The 17,919-nt window shown below is 41.4% G+C and overlaps 2 protein-coding genes across 2 annotated transcripts; both read left to right on the top strand.

The window, feature by feature from the left end:
• Nucleotides 1-459: 459 nt before the first annotated feature.
• Nucleotides 460-9,289, top strand: LOC133487476 (deubiquitinase DESI2). The gene is made up of 5 exons (XM_061794097.1): nt 460-959; nt 3,277-3,349; nt 5,240-5,333; nt 5,407-5,548; nt 6,542-9,289. Exons 1-5 carry the CDS (start codon nt 921-923, stop codon nt 6,797-6,799), a joined length of 606 nt encoding a protein of 201 aa, XP_061650081.1. The 5' UTR covers nt 460-920; the 3' UTR covers nt 6,800-9,289.
• Nucleotides 9,290-9,826: 537 nt separating this feature from the next.
• On the top strand, nt 9,827-17,150 carry srsf5a (serine and arginine rich splicing factor 5a). Its single transcript, XM_061794096.1, has 8 exons — nt 9,827-9,985; nt 11,031-11,159; nt 12,408-12,478; nt 12,564-12,713; nt 13,159-13,228; nt 15,738-15,811; nt 15,896-16,000; nt 16,265-17,150. Exons 2-8 carry the CDS (start codon nt 11,034-11,036, stop codon nt 16,578-16,580), a joined length of 912 nt encoding a protein of 303 aa, XP_061650080.1. The 5' UTR covers nt 9,827-9,985; nt 11,031-11,033; the 3' UTR covers nt 16,581-17,150.
• Nucleotides 17,151-17,919: the final 769 nt, after the last annotated feature.

Genomic DNA, 17,919 nt, shown 5'->3' with positions numbered 1-17,919 from the left:
TATCAAATTAATTGAAATTTTTGGATAATTCATTAATAGTTTAGAGCAACAGTTGAACCTAAAATTGCCCTCAGAAAATATTCTGTTTTCTGTATTCCTGAAAGCAGACATTTTTTCAAAATAAGACCTTTGCAAACATCCTCTCACCTCTGTCTGAAGTGCAGTTTTTCAAATTGGCTTAAAAAATAATGTATACAATGTAATAAATAATTGGTCTCTACTTCATGGACTTCACTTACTGCAAGGGTTTTCTGGACGCTGACCCCCCCCCCCCCCCCCCCAATAAATGAGTTTACTTATGTCTTTTGAAGTTTGCACCTGCAAAACTGTTCATCAACTGGGCAGAGGGCTTGCTAATGGCAATTTGTACGCCGCAAAGGACATTTTTTTCCCTGAGCGATGTACATTCACGCCACTGCGATGACATCATCGCCCGGCCAGAAGGAGGAGGAGGAGGAGGAGGAGGCAGAGTCACAGTGACAACCACACCGAGCGGACCCACATCGGGCTGCACGACGGGGCAAAGTCTTCGTCGTCATGTCGCAGCGGCGGAGCCTCACCCGCCCACGCGGAGGACGCTGCACGCGGGACAGTCACCGGAGGAACGACGGCCGGAGATGCTGCTAGTAGAAGCCGCGAGCATCCACCGTGGACCCGGACGCATCATCATCATCATCAAAATGGACGCCCATGATAACATGAGGAGGACGCTCAGGCCTTCAGCATGAGCACTTTGGAGGCTTTTATTGCACTCGGTTTTGAGCTTTGATGCCTTCCTGCCCTCGTGCGGTGACATTCTGACTTTGCGTGCGTGTGTGCGCGTGGATGCAGCGTGGCCCAGTGTGTGTGCGTGTGTGTGGAGGTGGTGGAGGAGGGTGTGGGCGTGCTGCTGAGACCCACCACACGCACAGTTTGAAGCCATGGCCAGTGAACCTGTCATCCTCAACGTGTATGATATGGTGAGATCTTTTTTTTTTTTTTTCCCTTCTTTGTAACATGTTATTCATCTAAGTAGGGAAGATTTGGTAATGTGACACCTGCTGCCCAGCCCTGCAGCCTTCCGCCACTGCCACATCAGGAGACAGCAGCTCTGCATTAAATATAAATTGTGGTAAACGTGTGCAGCGCCATAGACCAAAGTGATTCCCTTCATTCTTTTTTTAAAAAATTAGAACACTTTTTAATAATATATAATTTATTGATATATGCATTTTTTTTTATTTGAAAAATATTATCAAAAGTAATAATTAGGAGCCAAAATGTTAAATGCAAGAATAACTTTTAAATCAAAAATATTTTCAATAAATTTGGTTAAAAAAGATATAGAATGCATGTTTACTAGGCACAATTTATATGCAACTTTAATCATGAGAATATTCTTTTTTTAAGGACAGAAATGCTTTAACTTCCTGGCTGATGTCTTGAGATGTTGCTTTAGTGTTTTCACATAATGTTCTTTCCTCACTATGCCATCTATTTTGTGAAGCACACCAGTCCCTCCTGTGGAAAACAACCCCACAACATCATGCTACCACCCCCGTTTGTCAGACTTGCACACTTCCCCCATTTTCCGATATTTTCGGAACAGTGCTCACTTTACTTTCATCAGCCCAGAGGACATTTCTCCAAAAATGAAGGTCATTGTCCCCATGTGCATTTGCAAACTGCATTCTGGCTGCTTGATGTTTCTTTTAGAGTAATGGCTTCTTTCTGGCAGACCAGACTTTCAGCTAATGTCGGCGCAGTGCTAGTTTCACTGTGGATAATGACACACCCTTACCGGCTTCATCCAGCATCTTCATAAGGTCTTTTGCTTTTGTTCTTGGGTTGATATGCACATTTCGGACCTAAGCACATTCATTTATGGTACACAGAACCCGTCTGGTTCCTGAGCAGTATGATGGCTGGATATTCCCATGGTGTTTATACTTGCGTATAATGTTGTTGAACAGATGAACGTGGCACCTTCAAGCATTTGGAAATTGCACCCAAGGATGAACCAAAATTCCACAAATCTCTTCCTGACATCTTGGCTGATTTCTTTTGACTTTCCCATGATGGTACACAAAGATGCAGTGTGTTTCAGGTGTGCCTACTTCAAATAAACCCATAGGTGTGTCTCTAATTAACTCAGAAGTTGTCAAGAAACCTATCAGAAGCAACAAACGAAATTACACCATCATCCAGGTTTTCCCAAATTGTTTAAAGGCTCAGTAATCTTATTGTATGTAAACTTCTGACTTTTGACGAAAGTAATGAAAAATTGCCCTAAGAAAATCAATCTGTCATTATTTTGGGATTGAGCAAATAGAAATAATTGACCTGGATATTATAAAATACGTATATATTAAAATATATAATACAAACACCGGTATGACAAAATATTTTTTGATTTATAACATATAACGATAATGTACATTTGTCAAAATAGACTAAAAACTCAATTGTGGATTTGGATTTTGCATTATTAATCACCAAAATGTGTGAGGTGCAGGTATTATTTTAGTTGTGCTTTTTGAGGTGGTACTTGGTATAAAACGTTTGACAACCACTGCATGTAACATAACAAAATGTGAAAAAAGTGCTGTGAATACTTTCTGGACACACTGTAGTTTTGGGCTAAGCGGACTTTTGGTAGCCAAAGTGGATATACTGCAGTACTTTAAAGACTAGCGAGAACATCCTGAGAAGGGAGGATGGTGGATGGTTTTTTTTCCAATGTGAAATCAATGTGTGACGTGAGGCTGCAGGCAACAGGAGCTCATAAAAACAAGACGGGGAGGGCGAGCTTCCGCAAGGCTTGTTGTTCCTGTCCTCCCCCTAATAGGACAAAGGTGACGGCAGATACTTGAGGAGTAAAGACTGCATTGCATCACGTCTTGTATTATTGATAGGAGACAGCTAGATCGGCGTGGGGGATGGGTAGCAGCTTATGCCACAGGGCAAGATTGACTTCTCAGAGTTTGCTGTAAACGTGCAGCAAAATAAAACACTCATAAAGTCACTGGTCACAAATTTAGCCATGATGTTTTGTACCTTTAAGGCCACCATACCTTCCCATTCATCCAGTGACAGAGTTCTCCATCATTTGAGCAACAATTTTACAAGAATTAAGTTTTTTTTTTTTTTTTTTTATAAACAGAAAAGAAGGTGTAATCTTGTGAAAATAAAGTTGTATTTTCAAGAATAAAAGCTTTTTACAAGCAAATTAATATGTCACAATGCTATTAAAGTCCTGCCTAAACGTTTATATTCTTTTGTTTTATTTCCCTGCAGTACTGGATAAATGAGTACACTTCCAATTTGGGAATTGGAGTCTTCCATTCAGGCATCGAGATTTATGGTCGAGGTGAGACATGACGTTAAATTACACGACGTTCCATTAAGTCACAGAACAGGACAGAACATGATGTGACATTAAAACACATAGCATATTAAAACACAGGACAGGACATTAAATCACTTGCCCGCATAGGACTGGACTGCATGGAAGGACAGGGCATGACTTTAATTCGCATAACACAACAGGACATCACATGACATGACATGAAGTCACATAACAGGGCAGTAAATCTGATTAAATCACAGGACAGGACATTACAATCACATGACTGGACATTATATTAAATTGCATGAAACAATGGTGCCTTGAGATACAAGTTTAATTTGTTCTTCATCTCAAATTATCTTTCCCCTTTGAAATGAATGAAAATGCCATTAATCTGTTCCAGCCTACCCCCCAAGAAATTGTAATGTGTTTTAATAAGAAAAATACCACTCTACAATATTGTACTATATAAAAACATACAGCAATGACATAATTGAATATAATATAAAAGAATTGAACCGTTTTTGCCATATTTTCTGCTTCAGTTTAATGGACAATGTACTGCTCCTTCTGGTGTGTAGGTCTTGGCCACCTGGCGGCAGTATAATACAGACATAGAGACACAAAACTGACTGCGTAAGCTGCAGTAGTATTAATCATTTTTTGCAAAGGATTACAAAATATCCATGTGCGTATTTTTATATTGTTTGTCTACATGTGTTAAAGAGTTATAATACCACGACACCGATGTTATTATTCATTAGCCCGTCTATGGCGTTCTGCATTGTTTTCTAGCATTAAGCTAAACCGACTTTATTAAGGCAAAGCTGTGTAGTCTTTTTAAATACGCAACATGTTATTCTCTTTGTTTTATGTTTGCATGGACGGTAAATTTCAACTGGGAGTGGCATTCAAAAGCTTGAGGCCACTTTTTTGATGACTTGTTCACTATCTGCCAAATTGCTACTTGGTCTGAAGTGAGTTGAGTTGAATTCACTGCCTTCATACGCCGCTTGTATCTCAAATTTTTGCTCGCAAGTCAAAGTAAAAATCGCCTGAAGGACAGCTCGTATCTTCAAAAGCTCATCACTGTTACAGTAAATCCGAGTGAGGCTTAGTGAGGCTAAGCGGAACGGAAGATGAATGACTGAATGAATGAATAACATTACCCAATTTCTCGAGGCTGAGTTACCAGCGACTCATAGTTTCTTTTCTGTGTGTGTATGTTTGTGTATCACTGAGAATTTCATTATGCTCAACCGTTGCATCAAGAAATCCGACCACAATTAAATACAGTCCATGCGCAAAAGGTGGGAGTGACAAAATTTGGTTCATCTTTTTAAAAACATCTTTGCACTTTCATTCGGTCTGTGTACTGCTACAGTAAATGAAGTAAATACTGCAATTATTCAGCCGGGCCTAAGTACTGTGGGGGTAATTAATTGCTTGGTAAAATACTATTGTTGATTTAACCTTTGTGGTGCTTTGGTACATGATATTACATTCAATCCCAGGAGATTAACTCACATGACAGGACAGGACATGACTTGACATTAAATCACAGGACAGGAAAGGACAGGGCATGACATTAAATCACATCACATTACATTTATTCCCAGGACGGAATAGGACATAAAATTAAATCACATCACATGACAGGACAGGACATGAACTCACTTGACAAGACCTTAATCGTTAGGAGATGACATTCTGCTCATTCCCTGGAGAGGAAATGACAGAACATGACAATCACATTTCAGGACAGGACAAGGCCTGACATGACACAAAATCCCAGGACATGACATAACATGACAGGGCATTAAATCACATGACAGGATATGATGCTGTCATTAATTGCTGGGTAATTTCTATTGTTTATTTTAACCTTTTGTGGCACTTCTTCTGGACTAGAATTTGCATACGGAGGCCACCCGTACCCTTTCAGCGGCATCTTCGAAATCAACCCGGGCAATGCCGCCGAGCTGGGAGAGACGTTTAAATTCAAGTGAGGCTTTTGGGATTTAGCCACATCACTTTGGAGATGGATTAATGACTGATTGTAACGTGATTCCCCACAGGGAGGCCATCGTGTTGGGCACCACCGACTTCGCGGAGGAGGACATGGACAAGATCATGGAAGAGCTCGGCAAGGAGTTCAAAGGCAACGCCTACCACCTCATGCACAAGAACTGCAACCACTTCTCCTCCTCGCTCTCCGAGGTCACTCGATTGTCTAATATATATTTTATATATGAACAAAAAACAGTTAGCTTAGCATACACTTACTCGTTGCTTTTACTGTTTTTGTCTTTAAAAGTCTGGTCTGCAATACATACATTATTATGTATGCACACAGATGATTCCCATGTCTGTCTGTTTGCCTTTATTCGACACTAATAATTCCAACCACAGATTTGACAGTGTTAGAAAGTTTCTGAAAATGTTCGTACTAATATTAATACATTACCACATGCAGATTCTGTCACTAACCAGTAATGTATATGAGCATATTGATAACATATTACTCATGTAACCACAATGTTAGGAAGAAAATTGATTTATGCCTTCATATTCCTGAATGTACGGGGAGGCATATAAAAGCTTTGCTCTATATTGCTGCTCGACGCTTTGGAGGAGGACTTATAAAGACGATATACTTCTGTGATGGTTAGTTTGGGTAAGTCTTGTTAACAGGGTGTGTAGAAATACGCAATTTTTTCAAAACCGTATTCCTGAGCTGAGACTACATACAAAGAGTCTATGCACGAGTCTTATTTTCTCTGATCAACTAATGTTAGCATTTAGCTTAACATGACCCTTCCATTGGAAGCATGGTGACCGACTGGTTAGAGGGTCTGCCTCACAGTTTTCAGGACCGGGGTTCAAATCCCAGCGCCGCCTGTGTGGAGTTTTGATGTTCTCCCCCGTGCCTGCGTGGGTTTTCTCTGGGCACTCCGGTTTCCTCCCACATCCCAAAAACATACATGGGAGGTTAATTGAAGACTCTAAATTGCCCGTATGTGTGAATGTGAGTGCGAATAGTTGTTGGTTTATGTGTGCCCTGCGATTGGCTAGCAACCAGTTCCGGGTGTACCTCGCCTCCCGCCTGAGGATAGCTGGGATATGCTCCAGCACTCCCGCGACCCTTGTGAGGATAAGCGGCTCAGAAAATGGACCCTTCCATTAAAATCCCACATTTTTTGCTTTTTCCAGCTGCTGTGTGGCCGCGAGATCCCGCGCTGGGTCAACCGTCTGGCTTACTTCAGCTCGTGCATCCCCTTCCTGCAGAGCTGCCTGCCCAAAGAGTGGCTGACACCGGCCGCCTTGCAGACCCACATAAGCCTGGGCCTCCACAAGGTGCCGCAGTCCAGCGACGACGACCGCGACCGCCCGTCGCCGGCCTCATCGTCCGGGGCCGCCGGATCCTCCTCTTCCTCCTCCTCGCACAGCTGCCGCCACACGAGGGTGTGAGGGACCGCCGCCGACTAACCTGTAGACCAGGAGAGGCAGAGGGCCAAGCCTTGTCGGAGCCACTTTTTGTACAGCTTAAGACTGCTGAATGTGGTGTGACCAGCATCACCCTAATGTGGCTTTTCCGTCATATGCTACACTTTCTTTGTATCGTGGTTTGGTTGTTGACAACTCCTAACACTCCTGACACTTTGCTGGAAAGCATCCGCTCCCTGCCCAGAATTCTTTGAAAAAGTCAGCTCCTAAAGCCTTAGCAGCATTAAATGTATTAGGTGACACAAAGGCACAGGGAGACCAAAATTTTGGTTTGAAGCGGCCATTTTGGGTCACATGGGGCCTTTGGCATTATTGAGAAAATTCTGCCCTCAAAGCCAGTTTCACCAAGCAACATAAGATTTGGTAGATATGTCCATCATATATAGACTCACAAAAAAAAGTCTGATGAAGCCATAGCTGAAAAGACATAGGAGGTCTGCCATTTTGGCTCGACAGCAGCCCCCAAAGCCAGTTAATCCCTTGCAGCATGAAATTTGGGCCACATGTTGTCTATCATGACTACACCCACACAAATGTCTCAAAAAGCCATACGCAAAAAGACAAGAGGTCTGCCATTTTGGTTCGAAATGGTAATTCTGGCTTTTCTGTCTCAAGAATTTATGTCCAAAAACACACAGAAAGCCTTTTGGTTTGAAATGGCCATTTTTGAGTCCTTTTTATCATATCCAGAGACCCTCAAAAGATTAACTTCTTGTCGATATTTTGTTAAATTGTTACCAAATTTGAACCATGCACACAAGCCAGATGGACAGCACTAAATTGCAAAAATGTCTATGGGTGGTGGCAAATTTTGATGACATACAAAATGAACCCGTATTTTTATTTCTATTAACATTCACAGTTAGCTTAGCTTCGATTTACATTTTGACTTCAAAAGTCCGTGCTTCTTTATAGATGATGTTATAGTCCATCGTATGACACATGCGCTTGTTTTCATTTTGATCAACTTTCATTGGCATATACTTAGCTACACCATTTGTCTTTAATAGTCAGAGCTGCTTTATAATTGATGGTATACTCCTTGTAGTTATTGTCCATCCGACGGCACACATGCATTTAATTTTAGTTTGATCATGTAGTTAGCTTAGCACACTCTTAGCTGGGCCTTTTACCATGTCTTTTTATGCTAAGCTAACTAGTTAATGCTTGTTACTCTGTTTGCCAACGCTATAAGACAATATTGTTGTGGTTGTAAACATGTTTACAGGTTGCAAAGCATTTAAAGGCATAAAAAGGGAATTATGTTTTTTCATTTTGGGATAACAATACACTATTTTATTTGGTATCCCTCCTGCTATGGTTTTGACGCGTTCGAGGACCGCTACTCTCTCTCAGGAAGGAACTCACTCGTCGTTGTGACTGGTTTGGACATTTCACCGAGTGTATTTATTGTGTTGCAGCTAACAAACACACATAGCATACGCACTACACACACACAGGTTGTACAGTGGTTCATACAGTACAATACAGTATATAACTTTCTTACAGAGTACACTAGACAGGTATTTTTTTCTAGCGTCATCCGAGACCTTGTATTTCTCTTATCTCAACCCAAGACTTGACTTATTAGTACTAGAATAAAGAGACGAGTACTAAGTGAGTGTTTGTCTTCTATTAAATTTTAAAATACAGGTTATGTTGTTATTGGTTTTTAAAAAAAAAAAAAAAAAAAAAAGAGGCTTCAGGCCTTTTAATGACACTCCCAGTTGAAGTTCACTGTCAAACTAAACATAAAAGAAAACCACGCGCTGTGTATATAAAACAACCACATAACTTCAGCTTTGGTCGAACATGTCCGTTTAGCTTAATGCTAACGAACAGTGTAAAACGCTATAGATGTGTTATTGAGTGTTGCGATGTTTTAACCCTTTAAAGCTATTGTGGCTATTTGAACACAAACAGTTCAGGAACAAGTAGGCAGAAAATATAGCAATACTTACAGGCATTATTTATCCTCCTATCCAACCACCCTACTGTATATTTATATGACAAACATAAGTGCAGCTTACAGAGGACCGTCTCCATGTAGTGTATATCTGTTTGTCTGTATTTATTGCCCCCAGGTGGCCAAGGCATGCAGACCAGGAGGAGCAGCAAAATGTCCATCGAATTGAAGCAAAAGACGTAGCAAAAACTGTTTATTTATTTACATTCTGTTTAATTATGTCACCACTGTATGTTTTTGCAAAGCGTTAAGATAGGGTTCTATTTTTTTCATAAAAAACAAAACAACGGATCATCTAGGAGGGAAAATGATTGGAGATATGAATGTTTGAAGTCACCAGCATGGTCATGGAACGAATTAAACTATCTCAAGGCACCACTGTATATGTTTTTTTTTTTTCAGGTTCCAGAGTATCTGTATCATGGTTGCACTAGTTCAAACACAGCAAAATATGTGCAATAATAAATCAAAATCGCTCATAAAAACAGTACCGTTGGTGTTTGAGTTTGACCAATCAGATGATTAATGATTAAATGCAGCAAAGTGAGAAACAGTAATGATAATAGTGTGTTGGTATTGAGTGATAGAAGTTAAAAAAAAAAATTGGCTTAAACCAGGGACTAACACCACAACTATATCAGTAGAAACCAGCATATTGCTCTGTGCAGATAGTCCAGTCGGGAAAAGGGGGGTGGAACAAATCAGTTTTGAGGTAAGGAGGTGGGAGGACTGTTGTGGTTGTTGCTAAAATATTACGTTTCAACTAAGAACTGTATGGCTATGCAGTTTTCTAGCTTGTTTAAAAAGGACATACACTGAAAAATAAAATAAAATAATCTCAATTTCTATAATATAATATAATTGATTCAATTTAAGAGTACCCACAAATATGGGCTAGAAACGCCAATGGCCGCCACACTGAGGTCAGTTACTGTTCTTCCGTCCTGGATGACGTAGTAAGCATCCTACTAGATACAGCAGCCAATCATATTGCAGCAGTGGATGTCCTCTGGCCAATCATATTGCAGAGAAGCGTGTCCTGCCTAGAATCTGGAAACCGTTTTGCCTGCCCTTTTTCAGCCTCCAGTTGCTCGTTCGCCATTTTGAAGCAGTTGAGCGTAGCTGAGGGAAAAAGCCCTTAAACGACTTCAGTTCAAACGTAGAATTTCCCAGGATAAAGCGAGGTGAGACCTGGACGCGACACACGTTTGACACCCGCATTAATGTTCTCAAATACGTCGACCAAAATGCCGTGTTTTTATTTATTGCCTTTTTTTTTGCGCGCTAAAGGCTCGTTAGCTCGCTGCGGCTAACCGACATCGTGGCAAGCTAGACATGAGCAGTACTAGTTTATTCCACGAAACAAGCTCACCTTTGGGGTTGTTCCCTCCGCCTTTTAGTCCAGTAATCGTTTCAGATGTTAAACGAATTGAAGAAAATTTGCTTTTTATGGAGTAATTGTAATTTAAGACGTCGTTGTTTTGTGGGGAATCGTCTCGACTTCGTCGTAGTTAAGGATGAGCTCGGCCTGTTTTCTTGCACTGTTGCACTTTAAATCTGCTACCCAAATGTACTTTGAAAACGAAGAAAACTTTCGAAATACAGCAAATTATTTGAACTAATGCGATATATGTATAATATCGGTCTTTTATAGTGTTATCCACTATAAACGCTATTCCCTGCTCTTTTTTTCTTATGAATCCAACTTTGTATTTTTTTTAAATTCATTTCGTATAGTAATGGTGGGGTTTACTGTGTTTTAGGAAATAATTACGGCATATCACACAAGTTGCACCAAATTTGTATCGTAAACAGTCGGTCGTCAAACTGGTTGATGAATCACATGGTTTATTACCATATTGAACCAGGTCTGACTACCCATTAAGTTGGTTGTATTGCGATTTTTTTTTGTGATATTATTACATCCATAATGCATAAAAAGTGTCACTGTAATTTTTTAATTCAGTATTTAATTTTGGTTAAGCAATTGGTAAAGTAAACCGATTAAAAATTATTTCAAATAGAACAAAGTGAGTGAATTACGGTATTAAAATATACTAGTGCACATTCATGTGCACTTTTTTTTTTTAAAGCAAATTTTCAGTTGATCTGGCCCACGTATGTTTTCAAAATGTAATGTGGCCCTTGAACACAAAGCTGCTCATTAACTTAGTATTGGTAACTATTTAACTTGTGTGCGGTGTTTTTTGTGGCTTATTCTTCTAACAGATCATGAGCGGTAGTCGAGTCTTCATCGGGCGCCTGAGCCCACACGCCAGAGAGAGAGACGTGGAAAAGTTTTTCAAGGGTTTCGGACGGATCCGCGAAATCAACTTGAAAAACGGATTTGGTTTTGTGGTCAGTGAGAGCGGCCATTTTGTGCCCTTTGAGAGTAATTGCCCAGCTTTGCGTTGTGGCTAACTTCATGTCAAATAAAGTTTGTCAGTAAGATTTTTATTTATTTTTTATCCACTTCCATAGTCAAAGCATGTCTTTGGTGACTTTCCCTGCTTCAACTAACAACAAAGCTGCAAACAGAAAGACGCTAGTTTACAAAAACACAGTCAGTGTTTTGCCAACTTAGCAATTTGGATGCTATATTTAAGTTAAATTATTTTTATTTTATTGTTTTAAATAAAAGTGACTAGCAACTGGAATTCCCACCAAGAAACCGACAGCATGAGCGGAATCATTTGAAATTATTTTGCGTATGACAGAAAAGGAGGCAGGTGAAAGGCAATTGGAGTCATTGCCAAAGACTTTTATCTAATTATACATTGCAAAAGCAGTACACAGTTTGGCAACTTTTGACCCGAGGTATGTGTGGTATTACTCTTAGATCGATGTAGTTCTGTTTATTAGTTGTTTTAAAGACACTGTATAGTGAATTCCGAGATTTGTTTTGGAATACATTTCTGAAGGCAGTTGGTGAAAACATGCAAAGACTGAACTATGTAGTACTCAATTATGGCGATATAGTTGTTAAACAGTTTGTCATCATTGCGGTTTTCCTGTGGTTTGTTTTTGTTAAATTGTGGCTAGAACGGTGCCGTGTGACACATTTTGGAGCCCCGCATGAGTTGTCCCTCCCACATTATATAAAAATCTGAGCGCCCCTCCCTGTTCGTGTCAGTTTATCTAGTGCATTTGTGATGTGCATTTAGCTAGCTAGCTATGCTGACACCCCAAAAATGTGTCTTCCTTTTGGATGGTCCGCTGACGTGACCGCTTTAGAGTGCCTCGTTGTCGACCTTGAGTGCGCGCATGTCACACAGAGAAAGGTGTGGACGAAAAGTGGAGACAATTGCTTATTTTTATTATTTTTTTTTAATGATTTTTCCAAGAGGAGACAGTCATAATCTGTAAAATAAAAAAATAATAGTCTGTGGAAGTTGATATAAGCTGCATTGGGGTGAAACTTTCCAAAAGCTTGTTAGGTCTCAGGAAAAAAGCAAATCCCAGAAGAAAAAGAAAAAACAAGAAAATGTTTAGAATAATGTAATTGCCATTTGCTTTTTAATTTAAGACAAGTGGGAAAAATCTCTTAAAATCCAATTTTTGTAAAAAAAAAAAATAAATCTAATGAAACCTTTTGTTTTTTTCCAGGAGTTTGACGATCACAGGGACGCTGATGACGCAGTGTACGAATTAAATGGCAAAGAACTCTGCAGTGAAAGGTGAGCTCTCTACGGTCCAAAGTTCACATGCGGTTTTGTTTTATCTGCAACTCACAAGGGCTTGCCGTCCCCATCGTTGTTGCAGGGTCACTATCGAGCATGCTCGCTCCAGGAGAGGAAGGGGCGGTGGTGGCGGCGGCGGCGGCGGTGGAGGAGGTGGCGGTGGCGGTGGCGGCGGCGGCTCCAGAATGGGAGGCTTTAGTGGCTATCGGCAATCGCGCAGTAGTGGTTCCAGGTACTAAATGGCCTCCAGGAATCATTTACACTAGCATCTCTATGGTTGAACACAATATTCCATTTATATGCCCTGAATTAGGAAGCCATCTTTTTAATATTATTACAATTAAACTTTTGGCGTCATTCCTCTCCGGGCCCCATGTTATGCCTCTAATTGAATTTTGTTTTCAAACCTGTCCCACTGTGACAGGAACATCCTATCAGAGACTAAGGCTAAATGTTTGTACAATGTGTGTCTCATGCGCGTTCATGGTCATGAGGGGTGTTGCTTTGTCCAAGTTCAACTTTAACCACTTACAACAGTCTGGCGTTACCTATAAGATGCCACCGTGGTCTGTCGTGCGTTCCTTCAAAGCAACCGCTGGCCGAACTGCTAGTCTTGCTACTACATGTGGTTTCTGCCTAGCTCACTTTTGTTATGGTGCGGTCGTGTGTTTGCGCAGGTACGGACCCCCGGTGCGCACGGACCACCGGCTGATAGTAGAGAACCTGTCGTCGCGCATCAGCTGGCAGGTAAGACTGTTCTCGGCCTTTGTTTCTATTCCAAATACGCCATTGATAAGTAGTCTTAGCTTTTATACAAGTAGCTTGTTTTTTTTTCCCAAATTGATGCAACATTTTAGCAACGGGGCCCAAGACAATGTGGGTCCCATTAGCGAATTGGCCAACAATGCAGTTTTTTTTGTTTGTTTTTTTCTCCCAGAGTGAGCAACAGAAAAACAGCAGCTAACTGCTGTTGATGGCTAGTATAATAAAACAGCCTTGTATGGTTGCCTTGTGTCAAAAGTGGCCAACGCACACCCTCCACGGAGGGCTCACAAGTTTGCAGCGCCCTCTCTCCTGGTTGTGTTCTGAATAGTGTCCATTTGGTGCCTCTCCTTACACGCAGTTGCCGCCGGTCTAAAGTCTTGGCTGGGCCCCGGTAGCGGGCGAAAGTGGTCTAGCGCAGGATACGGTAGCCTTAGGAGGTCCGTAAGCCGGTCTGGAGGTTCTGTGGGCTGGCATCCCCGACTGCTGTAACGCCCTCTCAAATCTGGGGGAGGGCCACCCCCCGCCCGCCCGCCGCCCTCTTTGGGGTCTTTTTCTGTTGCTGTGACGGGGTGTTGAGTGCCCCCTCGTCTCCCACTGCTACTACTTGCTCTCTGGTGGTTCCGTACTTGTGGAGGCCTGGAGGTCGAGGTCGTTTCTCGAGGGCTTAACACTGCATTGGTTCCCATTTGCTATTTGGACACGTGGCGCTATGCTAATGTCTTCCTGGTAATGGACACGGTAAGTAGCATTACAACTCATGTGATTTGTGTTTTTGTAGCGGGGCATTCATGTTACCAATGACACAAACTCTTACAATGGACGCACAAACCACTGTCAGGGGTGGGCAAACATTTGTGCTCAAGGGCCACATTTGCTTCTTAAAAACGATGGGTGAGTCAAGCGATTTGTAGAAGGGGTATTTAAATTTAAAAAAAAAATGTAAGGAAAATTTTAATACGGTGACCCCTGTATTCTCGTTGAATTTCAATTAACCAAATGAAATTAAATGTTAAATATTGGGAGTGCAATGATACAGAAAATTCACTATTTTGTTCGATACTTTCATGTCATGGTTCGATGCTTCCAAAATACATTTTCATGCCTTTTAACTACGTAAAATTACAGAAGAAAAATTAGAGAATTACCTAATTAGTGTGTCATAAACTTACTAAATATTATTAAATATAGCACAGGCTAGGCATTTGTAGTTGATAACATTCATGAAATTAGCAGTTGGAAGTGACAGAAAATATGAGCCAAGAAGAAGAGCAGGCCAGCGAAGGGTTAAGAAAATGTGCACGCGCATCGACCGATTTACACCACATTTGCGCGGAAGCATAGAAAATATTTAATACAGAATATTTGATGGATTTGCAAAATTGTTACATTTGACGTTTTTGATGCCTTTGTCAACTATAAAGTATTGCTCAGTCTAGTGCTTACCGAATACACCACTATCGAAAATTGTGTATTGTTACACCGCAATTAAATATGTAAAATTGTCTATTTTTCTGATTTATTTACAATAGATCAATTAAACAATTATGTACTGAGCTATACGAATAAATGTTTTAACTGATTTTACAGGGGGAAAATGATAAAGGGATGCAGCGGCAATTACATTACGCTTGATGATGAAAATGCGTGGTGGGCCAGATGAAAGTATGGATACTTTGCCCACCTCTGCACTATAGAAATGCTTTTCCGCACTACATGACAGGCCAAATTCTACAATACAAATATCTAACTAGTGTTAATCAATCTTCAATGGCTAAAGCTAATGGCGATAATGAGGCACTTAAAGTGTCTTTTTTTGTTTTTTCTTTTTCATTTTTTAAACAGCGCAGTTTAATTTTTTTTTTAATTCCAGCCCCATATTTTTTGCACCCAAAAAGTCACACAGCCCGTTTTCCACTGCAAAGTACCGACTTGGGGAACTGCAGAATCAACACCACACGCACAGCGGAGAACCACTCTTTTCTGTATTGTCCGGAATGTGCTGTCATTCACGGTAAGGAGACACGTTTTTACCCGAAAAGCAACTAAGGGCAAAACGGACATACTGCAGCACCAACGCAGTGTTAGAAACTTAGCATATTGTTTGTGTGTTCCTTCCTGTTTTTCCTCAAAAGTCACAATTGGACAAATCTGCTCATCCAGTGAGCAACCAGCTGTGGTGTGTCGGCCATTTTGCCCACCCATCGATCAATTTACTTGCAATATTAGCTTTCTTCCCAGCGTGTCGAGAAGGTACCATGCAGTGGAAAACAGTCGTTTGTATAGGGAAATTTCTATTTCAAAAGTAGCGACACGTACATTTGTTTAGTTCTGAACACAATTAGCATGACAGTCTACACACTAGACTAGCCAGCGAGTGTGTATGTTGCTTGTGTTGCTATGCTCGTGTCTCTCCCCTCCAGGTGTGAACAAAACTCAGGTTCCTGAGGGGCCGCCTTGCGGCGCTCTTGTTCTAACTCGTGCTCTCACGCAGGACCTCAAAGACCTGATGAGAAAAGCCGGAGAGGTGACCTTTGTTGACGCACACAGGCCCAACAAAAACGAAGGGTGAGCTATTGAGTGTCGTATTTGTTTATTTTCTGCTCCGTCAAACGCAAGTTGACTCATCTCTCTGTCGGGGTTTGGCCGCAGGGTCGTTGAGTTCGCATCCCGAAGCGATATGAAGAACGCCATCTCCAAGCTGGACGGCACAGAGCTGAACGGACGCAAGATTAAGATCTTCGAGGACAGCCGAGGGTGAGTCGACGATATAGTAGGAGTCTTAATTAGTGGTTCGCCTTAGACAAACTCAGGTTGTGACAGGAGCAGCACACTAAAATGTTATGTTTGTATCAGGCCAAAAAATTGTACATGAGATATTGTCGCTGTCGGTGAAGGAAATCACCACGTGTCCAAAAGGGTTTCATGGGTTTAGGGTGTCAAATTAATGCTTGAAACTAAAGTAGGAAAATAGACATATATATTTTTTAAAATCTTTTGGTCTCCTTTTCGCCCCTCCAGCCACAGCCGGAGCCGCTCTCGCTCCCGTTCCCGCAGCCGCAGCTACTCGCGCAGTCGCTCCCGCAGCCGCAACCGCTCCAGGAGCCGCAGCCGCTCTCGCACGCCCAGCCGCACCCCGGAAAAGAAGGCGGTTGGCGGCGGTGGCCCCAAAGCCGGCGACCGCTCCCCATCCCGGTCCAAGTCCCGCTCCAAGTCCCGCTCCCGCTCCCTGCACTCCCGCTCCCGTTCGCCACCCCCGGCTCAGAACAACCAGTCGCGCTCCCGCTCCAGGTCCCGCTCGCGCTCCCGCTCGGCCTCCGCAGAGAGCAAACACTGAGGAAAAAAGTCGTGTATGTGATTTGTGGTTGGTAAACTCCATGAAGGGTTGGCTTGTTTATCCTTTTTATTTTTGTCATTCTTAGTTTCAACGTGCTTCCACAGGAAAGTCTCGATCCCCACCATCTATTATGTATTTGTACTGCTTTGTTTGGTTTAAAACTAATTCCATAGTGTTTGCATCAGAGGGGGAGCGAGCATAATTTCATTGCGGCCGCAGACCTCCGAGATGACTTGTTGCATTCACTGCTTTCACACTGAAGAAAGAAAAAGTCCTGTGAATGTACTTCATTCGAACATGTACATCGGTTGCACATGATTAAAATTAAAATGTTATACTGTTTTTTTTTTTTTCAAAGTGGGGGAAAATTGCATCCGTTTACCACATTGTAATTGTGCCACTGCTGTACATGCGCAGATCTAGTACTTTTTTTCAGTGCACCTACAAACAAGATGCCTTTGGTTGGACTGTGTAACGTATCAGGGTGTTGTTACACACCGGACTCCCAATCAGCCATTTTGTTCATTTGAAATAAAAGCTCGCTCATTCTTGTGATGGCGAAACAACTAATGGCTTTTGTTTGTTTTTTTTTTTGTTTTTTTTTTTGTGTGCCTTGTGACAAATTTGTGGGATGACTAAATAAACTTTTCACAAACAGTTTGTCTCATTCATTTTGCCAATTTTTTTTTATAAATTATTTACAATGCCTTCAATGTCCGAGGTAAAATTAACTTTTAACTTTTCATACTGTTGGGCTTAAGCTAATTTTTAAAAGATAAAATATGAGCAGTCTGTTTTTTTAATGATTACTTTAGAGATAAAATGACTCCATGAGCTTGTGTTAGTCCTTTAAAAGTCCACGTTACACTCCCTGGTAGCCGTGATGCGGAACACTGACTCCAGAAGCGACCAAATCTATCTAAAGAACAAGTTTTTTTAATTCATCAAAATCTTTTTGGGGTTATTCTAGTACTTCTGACCTACACTTGGGGGCGGTGCAACGTAATCTCGGTGTTTGAGAACTGCCTGAATATAAATTTTCATTGTTCAGTAGTTGAATAAAATGGTGGATTTTAATGTTTGTTAGGATACAAACTGCAAGGCAAATACAAGTGGACCTTTTTTTTCCCTTTTGTGCAGAGTAACCTGAGCTCAATGAGTTATCAACCAGGTAAGCGCAAACAAGTGAATGTGGGTCAAATGTCGCCCAGGGACAAACACGGAGAGGAATGCTTATTTCATATATATTTTGCTCTTAAACGTCCTTAAATCAAGTAGATTGGTGGAAAAGCATTTCAGCCAACTTTAAAATGTCCACGTGTCTGGTGCGATGATTTAA

This window comes from Phyllopteryx taeniolatus, chromosome 13 (genome assembly GCF_024500385.1).
Source record: "Phyllopteryx taeniolatus isolate TA_2022b chromosome 13, UOR_Ptae_1.2, whole genome shotgun sequence".
Classification (NCBI taxonomy): domain Eukaryota; kingdom Metazoa; phylum Chordata; class Actinopteri; order Syngnathiformes; family Syngnathidae; genus Phyllopteryx; species Phyllopteryx taeniolatus.
The sequence above is the reverse complement of the archived record's forward strand: the minus strand, read 5'-3'. Positions and strand labels throughout refer to the sequence as shown.

What these genes read in the sequence shown, in the direction of transcription:
- LOC133487476 (XM_061794097.1), top strand. Translation starts at nt 921, where the DNA reads ATGGCCAGTGAACCTGTCATCCTCAACGTGTATGATATG. An exon ending in TCCTCAACGTGTATGATATG is followed by an intron (nt 960 to 3,276) that starts GTGAGATCTTTT and finishes ATTTCCCTGCAG; the next exon opens with TACTGGATAAATGAGTACAC. An exon ending in CATCGAGATTTATGGTCGAG is followed by an intron (nt 3,350 to 5,239) that starts GTGAGACATGAC and finishes CTTCTGGACTAG; the next exon opens with AATTTGCATACGGAGGCCAC.
- srsf5a (XM_061794096.1), top strand. Translation starts at nt 11,034, where the DNA reads ATGAGCGGTAGTCGAGTCTTCATCGGGCGCCTGAGCCCACACGCCAGA. An exon ending in AAAACGGATTTGGTTTTGTG is followed by an intron (nt 11,160 to 12,407) that starts GTCAGTGAGAGC and finishes GTTTTTTTCCAG; the next exon opens with GAGTTTGACGATCACAGGGA. An exon ending in TCGCGCAGTAGTGGTTCCAG is followed by an intron (nt 12,714 to 13,158) that starts GTACTAAATGGC and finishes GTGTTTGCGCAG; the next exon opens with GTACGGACCCCCGGTGCGCA.